This window comes from Amphiura filiformis, chromosome 12, assembly GCF_039555335.1.
Source record: "Amphiura filiformis chromosome 12, Afil_fr2py, whole genome shotgun sequence".
NCBI classification, from domain to species: Eukaryota; Metazoa; Echinodermata; class Ophiuroidea; order Amphilepidida; family Amphiuridae; genus Amphiura; species Amphiura filiformis.
Window position 1 is genome coordinate 24976186 of NC_092639.1, and position 13409 is coordinate 24989594.

The 13409-nt window shown below is 36.3% G+C and overlaps 1 protein-coding gene across 1 annotated transcript in view; it reads left to right on the forward strand.

Moving 5' to 3' along the window:
- Positions 1-13409, forward strand: part of LOC140166723 (E3 ubiquitin-protein ligase rnf213-alpha-like) — a 123215-nt gene that overhangs the window by 16872 nt on the left and 92934 nt on the right. The window contains exons 11-13 of the mRNA XM_072190221.1: positions 1010-1138; positions 10152-10317; positions 11003-11079. Coding sequence (XP_072046322.1) covers positions 1010-1138; positions 10152-10317; positions 11003-11079 — 372 coding nt within the window. The remainder of the gene's footprint in view (positions 1-1009; positions 1139-10151; positions 10318-11002; positions 11080-13409) is intronic.

Below are 13409 nucleotides of genomic sequence, written 5' to 3' on the forward strand. Positions count from 1 at the left end.
CCTGTGACTTGACTTGTGACTTAACCTTTTTGACTTGGTCACAACACCAGTGGCGGCACCAGGAATTTTTTTTCGGGGGCATTGGGGGAAAAGTGAATTTCAGTGGGGCAAAATCGACAAATTTTGGGCAAAATTGCTGCAAAAAGTGGAAATTTATATAATTTTGGGTGTTTGAATTGCCTCAAAAGCGGGGGCAAACTGAGGGGGCAAGAAAAAATATTGGGGGGGGGGGGTGCAAATGCCTCCCCCCATAGCGCCACCACTGCACACTGTTAATAAGTAATATGTAGCCTATGGAAATGAATGATGTGTAGGTGAGGAAACTCGTGGCAACAGGTGGTCGGTATTGTTATAGTTCTTTGCCTGCACTTTTGAGGCTATTTACAATCAATGAAGTTGTCATTTGCTGTCATGCTGCATATATCAATGAACCAATCCCATGCATAGAGACAATGACAGAGTGATGCTAGGTTTTGGCATGCATAATTTTGATAAGCCAAAATAGTGTAAAATTGTATTTTTGGCATGCTCTAAGTAACTTTTGGCACTGTCAGCAGGAAGACTGCACATATACATCAATATACCAGGCTTAAATGATGCACATCAGGAACTTTTATGAACTTATGAATAGCTGCAAACTCACAGCAGAACCCACTATCTACTAGTGGCCTCAATAGCCTAATCAATGAACATGATTATTTATTACCATACTAACCAATCACAACATTCTATCACTACCTCATTCATTATATAACTTGTTGCTACCCCAAGTACTAATCAGAAGTGTATTGGAGGCTCATCTGAAAATACACTTAATTAAAGCATCATGTATTTGTATTTGACTTGTCTACAACTTGTGTTTGATTCCATATTATTATAACACCTTATTCAGGATATTAGATCAGAACATGATAACATAATACTTTTTACCATTAAAATTCCCATCCCTTGACAACTGTCCCCTGATATGCTTTCACCACATCTATACCCTTAAAATTTGTCTTTTCAGAGGAATATGTTCTACTGATAGTGGTATCTTGGAACTAGCAGATAAGTTGATACCATCTCTTGCCAAGGCATATCTGGAAATATACACAAATCAGGAACGCCAATACTTTGGATTGAGGGATTACTACAGGTAAATAAAATATTTATATAATATTGAATGGCTTTGAGTGTGATACAAGAATATTTTTCTATCGAGTGCAATATATTCTTGTATCACCCGAAAATAAGCCATTCAATATTATTATTATTATTTATATCAGGCTTTTGCTATGCGGTAAAATGAAAATTTAAGCTTACCTAGCCACCGGGTTTAACCAATGTGTATTGTAATACCTTTTGACCTTCATGTCATTACTCGTCGATGGTCGATAGACGTCCCAATAAAGCGGACTTAGTCACTGGTCAGTTCTACAGCATAGATCTCCATGGCTAACCATGGCTAACTATGGAAACATGTTAAAGGACATCAAGAAAATTTTCTAAGTTATTTATTTAGAGCTCTTTCGAGGATCGACGAGTATAAGTGGATATTTATGGTTTTGTCTGTGACTGCTAATGTGAGGCCGTCGTAGGTCGTACGGGGCTCAAACTCGGTGGGTGTAGTTCTGTCCTGGCAAGAAGAAGTTTAAGTCATCAGACCCCGGGGCCCCCTCCCAGGGGTCATTTGAGGTCAAATGACTAAAAACTGTCATATGGGCATGAAACTAGGTCCCACGGGCTCAAACTCGGTGGATGGGTGTAGTTCTGTCCTGGCAAGAAGATGTTTATGTTTGTTAAGTCATCCGACCCCGGGCCCCCTCCCAGGTGTCATCTGAGGTCAAATGACTAAAAAGTGTCGTATGGGCATGAAACTTGGTGGGTTGAGTCAACATTTAGAGTTATAAGTTTAGGTCATTTTGGGGTCATCCAAGGTCACCCAGGGGGTCATCTGAGGTCAAATTACTAAAACTGTCGATGGGCATGAAACTTGGTGGGTACAGTCAACATTTAGAGCCAAATTTTTGGAAGGTCATTTTGGGGTCGCCAGGGCTCATCTGAGGTCAAATTAGTAAACACTGTCATATGGGTATGTCATCATCAGCCTGGTAATCGCGCCCTACCGAGAACCGCCAAATATGGTAACCGCCTAGTCTATTTTAAAACTGATGCATCAATGACTATGTTCATCATGTCATATTGTATCATTCTCACATACATTAGGAAATGAATTTGGAGAATACCTTCTGTTAATAAAATACTATGCTGACCTCACGCTCCAGTAATTTGGAAATGATTGAGCTCAGCAATGCATCAAAGAATGACTTCCAATTCATGAAAACAAATAGATAATCAGCATATCGGATTAAAAGCTTTAGGTATTTCAATTGCAAGGCCCATTACTTATACACCAACAACAACATAGGCCTACAAGTGTACATCAGGGACCGTGTATAAAGGGACTGGAAACGGGATTATTGATAGCTATTGTCAAGCTATTGTTATCAGATTATCTTTCACGACCTTCGATTGTATGCGAGTTGCGCCGAGGGCGCGATGTTTGAATTTTATTATTTACTCATGTTGCTCTACAAAATATTTAAAAAAACATCAAAGTATTCCAATATCTCTTTAAGTTATGACAAATTGTGTAAAATGTCTATCCTTTGTCGAAAATAATTTCTGTGTAGCATCGAGAATCATTTACATAGGATTTTGGAGACAAAATGTGATAATTTTGTGGAGATACAAAATGCTAGAACAAACAAAATTATATTTTTTCTGGAATGTGTACACCGTACGCTTGGTATTCCTACTGATTTCGATACTGAAATAATTCTTAAAAGATGATGTTCTTTGAAGATTTATGTTGGCATTTCTAGAGTCTGTCATTATACTAGCAAACATGTAGGCTCATTTCGCAATGTACAAGACAAGACAAGCGCAGTGTTGTAACTGTGCTTGGATTCGTACTAGGGTCTATTAATCAACGTATTATTCATGCTTGCTCAACTGAGGATAATTTGTAAACCAGCAACTCGCATGGTACAATGGATGGAAGGCGTTTCCAGTCCCTCCATACAAGGTCCCTGATATAATGTAGCATGTGCACACATTATCATGTTGTGGATGGTGAATCAAGCTGGCCCGTACACATTCCCAAATGAATGCAGTGACCAGCCAGTGTTCACTCATGATGGACGTACTGATCATTATGTATGATGCAAACTCATAGGTGTTGTGCGTTTGGCAATTTGGGAGGGGTGGGTTCAAAATGACCCCATAGGATTATATGGGGGTCAAAATTTCAAATTGCTAAAATACCCTTTCAAATATATCAAATTATTTACATAAATAAATAAATAAATAAATAGATAAATAGATAAATAGATAAATAGATAAATAGATAAATAAATAAATAAATAAACGAAAAAAATAGCGTAGCATTAAAATCATAATAACCATTGCTGGCAGGCGGATTCAAACCAACGATATTGACAATACCAGTCTGATGCTCTACCACTGAGCTATGACAGCATCTAGTGATGAGGGTCGAGTTTTTAGCGTATACAGTGTTTGTCTGTGATAATGCCGCCTCGTGAAATAAATAAATATAAAATCTCAATTTTTAATTTAAATTTATTTGATAATTTTCTAACCTATATTTTCTTTAGAGCAGGGACACATATTTCCCCTTTTATCCAATTTGACCGCTAAATAAGAATCAACTTCTTTTATTACTGATTTAATTCCGCGATTTGTTCCATTAAGCAATATCAAAGATTAATGTCGTACATCTCAAAACAGATATTTAGTTGGCTTAGTGGTCTTGCACAGTGCTTTTTAACCGGGAGGTACCGAGATCGATTCCCACCTCTGCCTGCATTTTTTTTTTTCAAGACTGGGAAATAATAACCTGACATTCGCCGCGAGACATTCGTACTGCAGAAGCGGAGTTGTAACTTGTTAAACTTTGCTCCTTCCGTAAAAGGGTACATTATTTTGGCACTACATTATTTCTTTTTTTTTTCCACATTGCTGGTATTAAATATCAAATGGTCATAATTGGCGGTCACTTCAAATCATCGCCAATCATTGTTAATTGTTGGTTAACCCACCACTTGAACAGGATTTAACCAAAGCAAACAAAGACTTAAGCTTTTTTACTAATGCTATACATAAGTATAAGCTTATTATCCTCTTCAACAATAGGATTAAAGATTGGTGCTTGACTGGAATTACGTGCTAGTGTCATTGGTTATTGTTAAAAGATAATAAGGTGTGTAATTGCAATATTTCCTCTGAATAGGAAAGACTCTCTACATCGAACCATGGATGCTGGTGGTTCGAATTAAGCCCGATCCTGACTCCACTTTGCAGCGGTATGCGATGCTGCGATGCTTTTCAAACATCTCAGCATCGCGCAATGAAATTAAAATGTACAGGTGGAGTCAGTATCGGGCTTTAGGAGAATGTATCTTCCAAACCCAATTCGAAATGATGCGCTTGAGAATTCAACAATATAAATAATGGTAGCTCAATTATAATACTCATTAATGTTTTAAGCAGATAAAATTCCGAAATTTAATACGTTTTCTGTATTTGCTTGTCACGTGGTAGGCCTATGTTGAAGTTGCGATTATATTTTTAAATAGGTTTCAAATGAATAACAACAAGACAAGTGGGCGAGTGGTCTAAGGCGCTAGGCTCGTAGAGTGCTAAGCCGTGCGCCGTGAGTTCTAACCCCGCCTCTGCCAAACTTTAAAAGAAGTAAATTAAAATTTTACTTTAATTTTAATTTCATATTTGGGAAATGTGACTGGGAGAATTTATGTATGGCGTGGAGTTGAGTGGTATGATAGGGCATGTACTTTAACTGGCCGGCGCGGTCCGATGACTAAGTCCGCTTTATTGGGACATCTATCGACCATCGACGAGTAATGTTTTCTGCTCTTTACTCTCCAAAGACAATTTCGGAATAATAACATATATGTTTATTTGTAGATGTGGATTATATCTCCTAAGGTTATCATCATCCAGAATTGCCGCGAATTAAGTTTGTGATTTTACTTGTTTATACAGTACGAAATCTCCTGTGAGCCATTACGATATCTGTAGTGTATTGTTGTGCTGTTGTATCATGACGCGTGATGGTGCCTTCGCCATGGTAACGCGCGACGCGTACGCGATACGCGTACAATATTCATGAAATATTGTATTGCATCTGGGTATTTTGAAAATATTGTACAATATACAGTTTTATTGTATCGCTCAAAAGCCTGATATAAATAATAATTAAAATTATTAGAATGTTTTTAATATCTAATAAAATGTGGAATGTTTTACTTAGAATATCTATAAAAAAATAATGTTTCACAGGTAAAGGTAATTTCCATCCTATTCATATACATTTAATTATTGTTGGTGTAGGTAAGTTATTTCCATTTCTCAAAACCCATCATTTCATTTGAATCAGTTCCATTTTTTGTAGCACAAACTACGAAGGGTGAGGTTGCACCCCTATATATTTCTATATACTGTTATATTTAGCACCAGTGTTTAGCTATGGGTCTAGTACAAACATTCCCCACATTATGTCATTGGGAAATGCTGACTATGTACAAAAGCATAGGCAAACTCAATTTTCAGCTCTGTTATACGTGGAAGGAACTATTTCAATTACCAAGTTTAAAGTCTATATCCCTTGAAATAAGTACAAGAGCAAAATAAAAATCATGGATTTACTGAAGAAACATTTGTGACATGATCAAGGGGAATGAGTCACATGTCGACCCTGGTCGAAAATGAGTTTTACACAAGTTTCTAAAGAGGACATTTAGAGCTTTCAGAAACTGAAAACCCCATGTTGATAGGGCTCTTCTTTGCGAAGTTACGTCAATTTATCAATCGCTGAAAACAATATAAAACACTTTCTTTGCCAATATCACAAAATCAATATTAGCGACAACCGACTCATTTCCCTTGATCGTGTCACATATGGCGGATTTCACCCCCACCCAGATGGTCAACCATGATGATCAGGCTTACCTCTGGGCAGAGAAGTTGATACTTAAAACACCACTTGAATCTTCCTTTACGACAATCTGTTCATCCGACACACGCTCAACTGATTCAGTAGTTCTCTTAGTGGAGAAAATATTCCACACGCATAAGTACATTTTTAAATTCATGATCAGTTTGGTCTGGCAGTCAAATCATGCCTTTACCTTTTTTTTAAAAACTAACCTGAGTGACCATGACCATTTCAAATGAGTGAAAAAGCATTATCCATTGCAATGCCCATTAAAAAAATCAACATATTATGAAAAGTCAAGCATTAGTCTATAATTATCCAGTAAAATTAATATAAGGTCAAATGAAACTATAAATGAAAGCCATTTGAATATTTGTGGCAGTTTATGCAAACTTAAAACCAGTGCAATCAGTAATTCAGACTTGGGTCATTTTCTCCATAAAATCATATTGTGTTGTTCAACGCATCCATATAAATGCTATTTGGATCCAAATAGAGGGTCTTTTTCACAGAGATCTTGGTTCAAACCGATCATGCCAAACAATGCAGAAATTACATTTCCCGGTCAAGGTGATAGCCGGGCATGCGCAGTTTAGAGCTAGACAGTCTTGACTCGCGAAACCACTTATACAGGGTGTCCCAGAAAAAATTACCGGGCAAATGAATTTGGACGTAAGTCGAAAAATAGACAACAAAATCCAAAAATCTAAATATCAGCGTGTAGCTCATCTTATTCTGCATCTTATACGCTAATTTTACTGGAATCGGTTGACTGATCGTGAAGAAATGAGCGATTACATAACGCATGTGTCAATTCACTTCATTCCAAGTTTGAAAGAAAGCTCATTCAACACAATGTGCACTTAGTGGTTAAACTGTCAATGTGCTTCATATTTTGTTCTATGAAATCCTTTTCGTTCTTTTTAAACAACCTGTTTCTTGCAAAACATTTAATTTTGTTCAAATTTGAAAACCTGCATGATATTGAAAATGAACGCTTGCATGTAAGATGGTGCTCGGTATTTGTAAATATCTTTTATCGTTAATGTTGATATAAATGTTGCATAAAGAATTACTACATAAAGAATTGCAGCTGGCTTAAAAATGTCTCACACACATTAATGTTTTCGGAATATTTCCAAGAAATTGTAATGCAAAGTTGAAATATTTTAAAACTTCAACATTAATGTTGCGTGGTATGAAAAATCACACGTAAACATGTAAGCACTTCTTCATTGTCATTCTTGGCTCAAATGTTCTTTGTAAATTATATTTGCACAACCTAAAGAATAAGTTGGAGAGCTTCCAATTGCAGAAATCAAAGTTTTCTCGGACAAACTGTTATTCATCTTTAGTGAAAGCATGAATGACATAACACCGTTGGATTTTAATGGATAATGTGGACTAAATTTAATGAGATACACAAACTTAAGGAAGCGGTGAGCGAGTATGAAAAAAGCGCCTGTTGATCAAACTTGGAATGAACTGCATTGATGCACGCATTATGCAATCATTCATTGCTTCGAAACCAGTCAAACGAATCAAATACAATTTTCGTATGTGATGCACAGCAAAATAGGCTATGCGCTACATTTTGAATTTTTTGATTCTGATGTCTATTTCTCGACTTACGTTCAATTTTATTCACTCGGTAATTTTTTCTGGGACACCCTGTATATATTGAATCAGTTGATCAATTGGACTAGATCATAGATTCCATCAATAGGCGGATGAACACATTATTTATTTGATGTGGGCAGTGAGCGACCTCCTCTTTTATCATTCTCTCTGCTACGATTATAAAACCTACTGTGATTTCCATGCAAACACAAGCATAATTTAGTATATCGGATTAAAACCCTTGGGGAGGTTGATACAACCCACCCCTCTCTTGTAGGACGAGTCTGAAAAAAAAACTTTGGTTCCAAATCTGTTACCCAAATCACAATTTTGTTCTAAATTAGATCATTCAGACCTCCCATCCATTCCAATTCAGCTCACAAATTATCTGCTTTTAAAACTTATGACATGTCTGAATGAAATGATCCAAAACTATCTGGGTGAAAATATCAACTTTACTTCCAGGTTTCAGAATGACAGCCTCTGTAAAAAGCATGGTGATTATTGGTACACTACAAGATTCCTGGCGACGTAGTACCTCTGCTGCAATGTTACTTCGCGGCTACTACCGCTGCTACTACCGAGTACCCAATCCCTTTGTGGCCGACGTTGGTACTACACCAAAGTACCAGCGTCGGCCACCATACTGTAGATACCCCCGTAGCAAAGTACTTACATCGATACTCCGCCATGCGTCACCTAAGAGTCAACTGCGATGTACCGAGTAGGTGACTTATAGGCACACCATATCGGGGGTACTTCAATGGCCCTTCAGCGGAAGTACCTGCACAGTAACCGCATACATGGTGTACCCATGTGTCAGCAGTGAAGTAGCAGTGAAGGTACTCACCCGCGAGGTACTCCGTCGCCAAAATCCTTCGATCGTAAAGTTCATTGACTTCAAAGGCGCGCGCCTATGATACAACTACTGCGGCCGACCACGCGTTCAACAAGGTTTGCACACGAACGCGTTGAAGTGGAATTATTAATTTGTTATGATGGATGCAATAATGCTTGCTGCACAATGCAGTTTTTCCGTACGCCGGCGGGGGTGTTATAATTATAATCCCGTCGTTTTCTTTTGTTAATACCAAATTACCATCATCATTGTTATGTTAATAATGTTTTAGCATGTTACTTAGACCGATGTTATGTGAAGATTTTTCTGTTTAAATTGCCTGGTTCCAAAACCTGGAGATTGTTATTTATTTTCTTGTGCTTTGATTTTTGTATCGGTTTTATGTTTGTTCGATTGTTTATTTGGTTGGTTAGTTAACCGTTTGCTTGGCTGGTTGCTCAGCTTGGTTGTTTTCATTTGTAATTTTTATCTTATTTAATTAATTATTTAGTAAGTTTATTATTTTTCAGAAATGTTTTGAAACGATTTTAATCATGTATTTTATTGACATGTTCATATGTGTTTATTCATTAAATCATTATTTGCTTTAGTTATTTACTCATTTATTTATTACCTATTTATTTATTCAGTTAGTTATTTACTTATTTATTAATGTAGGCCTACTTATAAATTTACTTTTTCTTTACTTATTTCACTATTTATTTTTTATTTAGTTGTTTATATACTTATTTATCTTCACTTATTTATTTACTTACTCATTTAGATATTTATTTATTTATTTAGTTGCTTATTTACTTACTTGGTTATTTTCTTATTTCCTTGTTTATTTACTTACTCATTTAGTTATTATTTACCTAATTATTTACTTATTTTTATGATTAGTTGTTTACCAATCTCCTTATTTATTTATTTATTTATTTATTTATTTATTTATTTATTTATTTATTTATTTATTTATTTATTTACTTCAAGTTGGGTAATCATTTATTTAATAACTTATTTATTTGTTTACCTATTGCCTTATTTATTTATTTACTCCTTTAGTTAGTTGTTTACTTACTTATTTACTTATCCGCTTAAAAATGCCCCAAAACAAATAAGAAACATAAATCAAGAACATATTAATCAAAATAAATCAATATGGCAACAAAAACAAATAAGAAATGGCAACCCGCTTTCCTCATTTTCTTGCCAGAGTACCGACGTCGGTACTCAGCTGCGAAGTACCTGGCAGGTGAGTACCAGTGTCGGTACTCAGAGTACCTTCAAAGTACCTACGCCACGAGGTATTCGCGAGTTGCAGCCGGCTTGCTGGGCCACAAGGGTCTGGTGGCCGACGTGGGTACTCGAGAGTAGCAGCGCTGCTACTCTCATGAGAATCCCGTAGTGTAGTAATGGGACATTATCACTATTTTTTCCATTAGGGTGTATTTTGATGCATAAACTTAATATTACATCTGTAAATGAAATTTTACTACTTTGCTGACACAGCTCTTGCTATGGTTCCAAACTGTCTTTGTTGAAAACTCAAATTTCCAGTTTTTTCCATTCTTATAATGTAATGGACATTAGATTTAATCTGTTTAGAAGATAATATTTGGTCATCTATATCTACAGTATTTTGATGACAATATAACTTTGATCTGTTTACAGTCTGATCAAAATGGTATACCATATCATCAAGAAATCCCGGTTTAGTCCCTCCTGGGCCCAGATAGAGCACACAGTAAGACGCAACTTTGGCGGATTGCCCAATGCAGAGGATCAAGTGGAAGTGTTTAGGAAACAAGATACATTATCTTTGCTGGCAAATATGGAGGTGAGTTAATTATGTGATATGTGAATTTCTAAAAGCATTAAGCCATATACCCCTCACTCTCTAGGGATAATGACCCTGTTTACACGTTTGTGTTCGATGTATGGATTGTATTGTCGAGCCTCTCAAGCAGAGGTGTACTCTATATTCAGGCAGGTAACTCATAAAAGTTACAGAAATGTTGCCAGCCCGACATTTGCCTGAGTCAGAGTATTATTAAAAAAGCACAATTTACCTAAAAATATAACTTACTATGGCTGTGTATAGCGACCATTTGATTTATTGATGCATGAGAAAAGGAAGATATTTTTTTCACTTTCACATTGAAAATGTATCAACATAGCTCAGGGTTGCAATATTACCAGTTTATTATCCTTAGTTGTTTACTCGCCAAGCGGGCGGTACTTTGGGAAATTAAAGATGCAGAATTCAAAACTGCTATCGTAACATATTTTGAACATTGCTTCTGGAAGGCATATTGTTATCGCATCCTAGGGTAAGGGAAGCTGCATAACAATGCAACCTTGAATAATATTGTGCTATATAAATTGATCTGTGCCCTGAGCAGCCAATCAGCAGCACTGCATAATTATGCTCGGGATACTTAAAGCACAACCATTGTAAAAGGAATTCTGGTTTTCATTTTAGTTAAATATATATTATCATTGTAATGTAAATTATTTTGCAGCCCAAGGAAGTTGAACTAGATTGTAGTCCAGCAGGACTGCTGGAAGCAAGCCTTGACAGGGATGCCACCGGACATGGGTAAGTTTGATAATCCTATCTCTGGAAAGCACACAAAAATGATTAAAGGTGGGTGATTAGATATTTTATGTGTGGTTTCTAAATCTCTACAGATACAAAAATCTCAATTATGTCGAGGTAATGTGGGTGGGATGCAGCTGTAAATCAGGTAATCCTCCTGAGGACTCTAAATAGACAGTACCTCCTTTCCATATCAATATGAAATGTTCAATCTCTGAGGACCCTAAATAGACAGTACCCTCTTTCCATATCAATATGAAATGTTCAATCTCTGAGGACCCTAAATAGATAGTGCTCCCTTTCCATAGCAATATGAAATGTTCAATCTCTGAAGACTCTAAATAGACAGTACCCCTTTCCATATCAATATGCAATGTTCAATCTCTGAGGACCCTAAATAGATAGTGCTCCCTTTCCATAGCAATATGAAATGTTCAATCTCTGAGGACTCTAAATAGAGAGTACCCCCTTTCCATATCAATATGAAATGTTCAATCTCTGAGGACCCTAAATAGACAGTACCCCCTTTCCATATCAATATGAAATGTTCAATCTCTGAGTTCTCTAAATAGACGGTACCCCCTTTCCATATCAATATGAAATGTTCAATCTCTGAATACTCTAAACAGACAGTACCCCCTTTCCATATCAATATGAAATGTTCAACCTCTGAGTACTCTAAATAGACAGTACTCCCTTTCCTTAGCAATATGAAATGTTCAATCTCTGAGTACTCTAAATAGACAGTACCCCCTTTCCATATCAATATGAAATGTTCAATCTCTGAGTACTCTAAATAGAGAGTACCCCCTTTCCATATCAATATGAAATGTTCAATCTCTGAGTACTCTAAATAGACGGTACTCCCTTTCCATATCAATATGAAATGTTCAATCTCTGAGTACTCTAAATAGAGAGTACCCCTTTCCATATCAATATGAAATGTTCAATCTCTGAGTACTCTAATAGACGGTACTCCTTTCCATATCAATATGAAATGTTCAATCTCTGAGTACTCTAAATAGAGAGTACCCCCTTTCCATATCAATATGAAATGTTCAACCTCTGAGGACTCTAAATAGACAGTACCCCCTTTCCATATCAATATGAAATGTTCAATCTCTGAGGACCCTAAATAGATAGTGCTCCCTTTCCATAGCAATATGAAATGTTCAATCTCTAATGACTCTAAATAGAGAGTACCCCCTTTCCATATCAATATGAAATGTTCAATCTCTCAGTACTCTAAATAGACGGTACTCCCTTTCCATATCAATATGAAATGTTCAATCTCTGAGTACTCTAAATAGAGAGTACCCCTTTCCATATCAATATGAAATGTTCAATCTCTGAGTACTCTAAATAGACGGTACTCCTTTCCATATCAATATGAAATGTTCAATCTCTGAGTACTCTAAATAGAGAGTACCCCTTTCCATATCAATATGAAATGTTCAATCTCTGAGTACTCTAAATAGACAGTACTCCTTTTCCATATCAATATGAAATGTTCAATCTCTGAGTACTCTAAATAGAGAGTACCCCTTTTTCCATATCAATATGAAATGTTCAATCTCTGAGTACTCTAAATAGACGGTACTCCCTTTCCATATCAATATGAAATGTTCAATCTCTGAGTACTCTAAATAGAGAGTACCCCCTTTCCATATCAATATGAAATGTTCAATCTCTGAGTACTCTAAATAGACAGTACTCCCTTTCCATATCAATATGAAATGTTCAATCTCTGAGTACTCTAAATAGAGAGTACCCCCTTTCCATATCAATATGAAATGTTCAACCTCTGAGGACTCTAAATAGACAGTACCCCCTTTCCATATCAATATGAAATGTTCAATCTCTGAGGACCCTAAATAGATAGTGCTCCCTTTCCATAGCAATATGAAATGTTCAATCTCTAATGACTCTAAATAGAGAGTACCCCCTTTCCATATCAATATGAAATGTTCAATCTCTGAGTACTCTAAATAGACGGTACTCCCTTTCCATATCAATATGAAATGTTCAATCTCTGAGTACTCTAAATAGACAGTACCCCCTTTCCATATCAATATGAAATGTTCAATCTCTGAGGACTCTAAATAGATAGTGCTCCCTTTCCATAGCAATATGAAATGTTCAATCTCTGAGGACTCTAAATAGATAGTGCTCCCTTTCCATAGCAATATGAAATGTTCAATCTCTGAGGACTCTAAATAGACAGTACTCCCTTTCCATATCAATATGAAATGTTCAATCTCTGAGTACTCTAAATAGACAGTACCCCCTTTCCATAGCAATATGAAATGTTCAATCTCTGAGTACTCTAA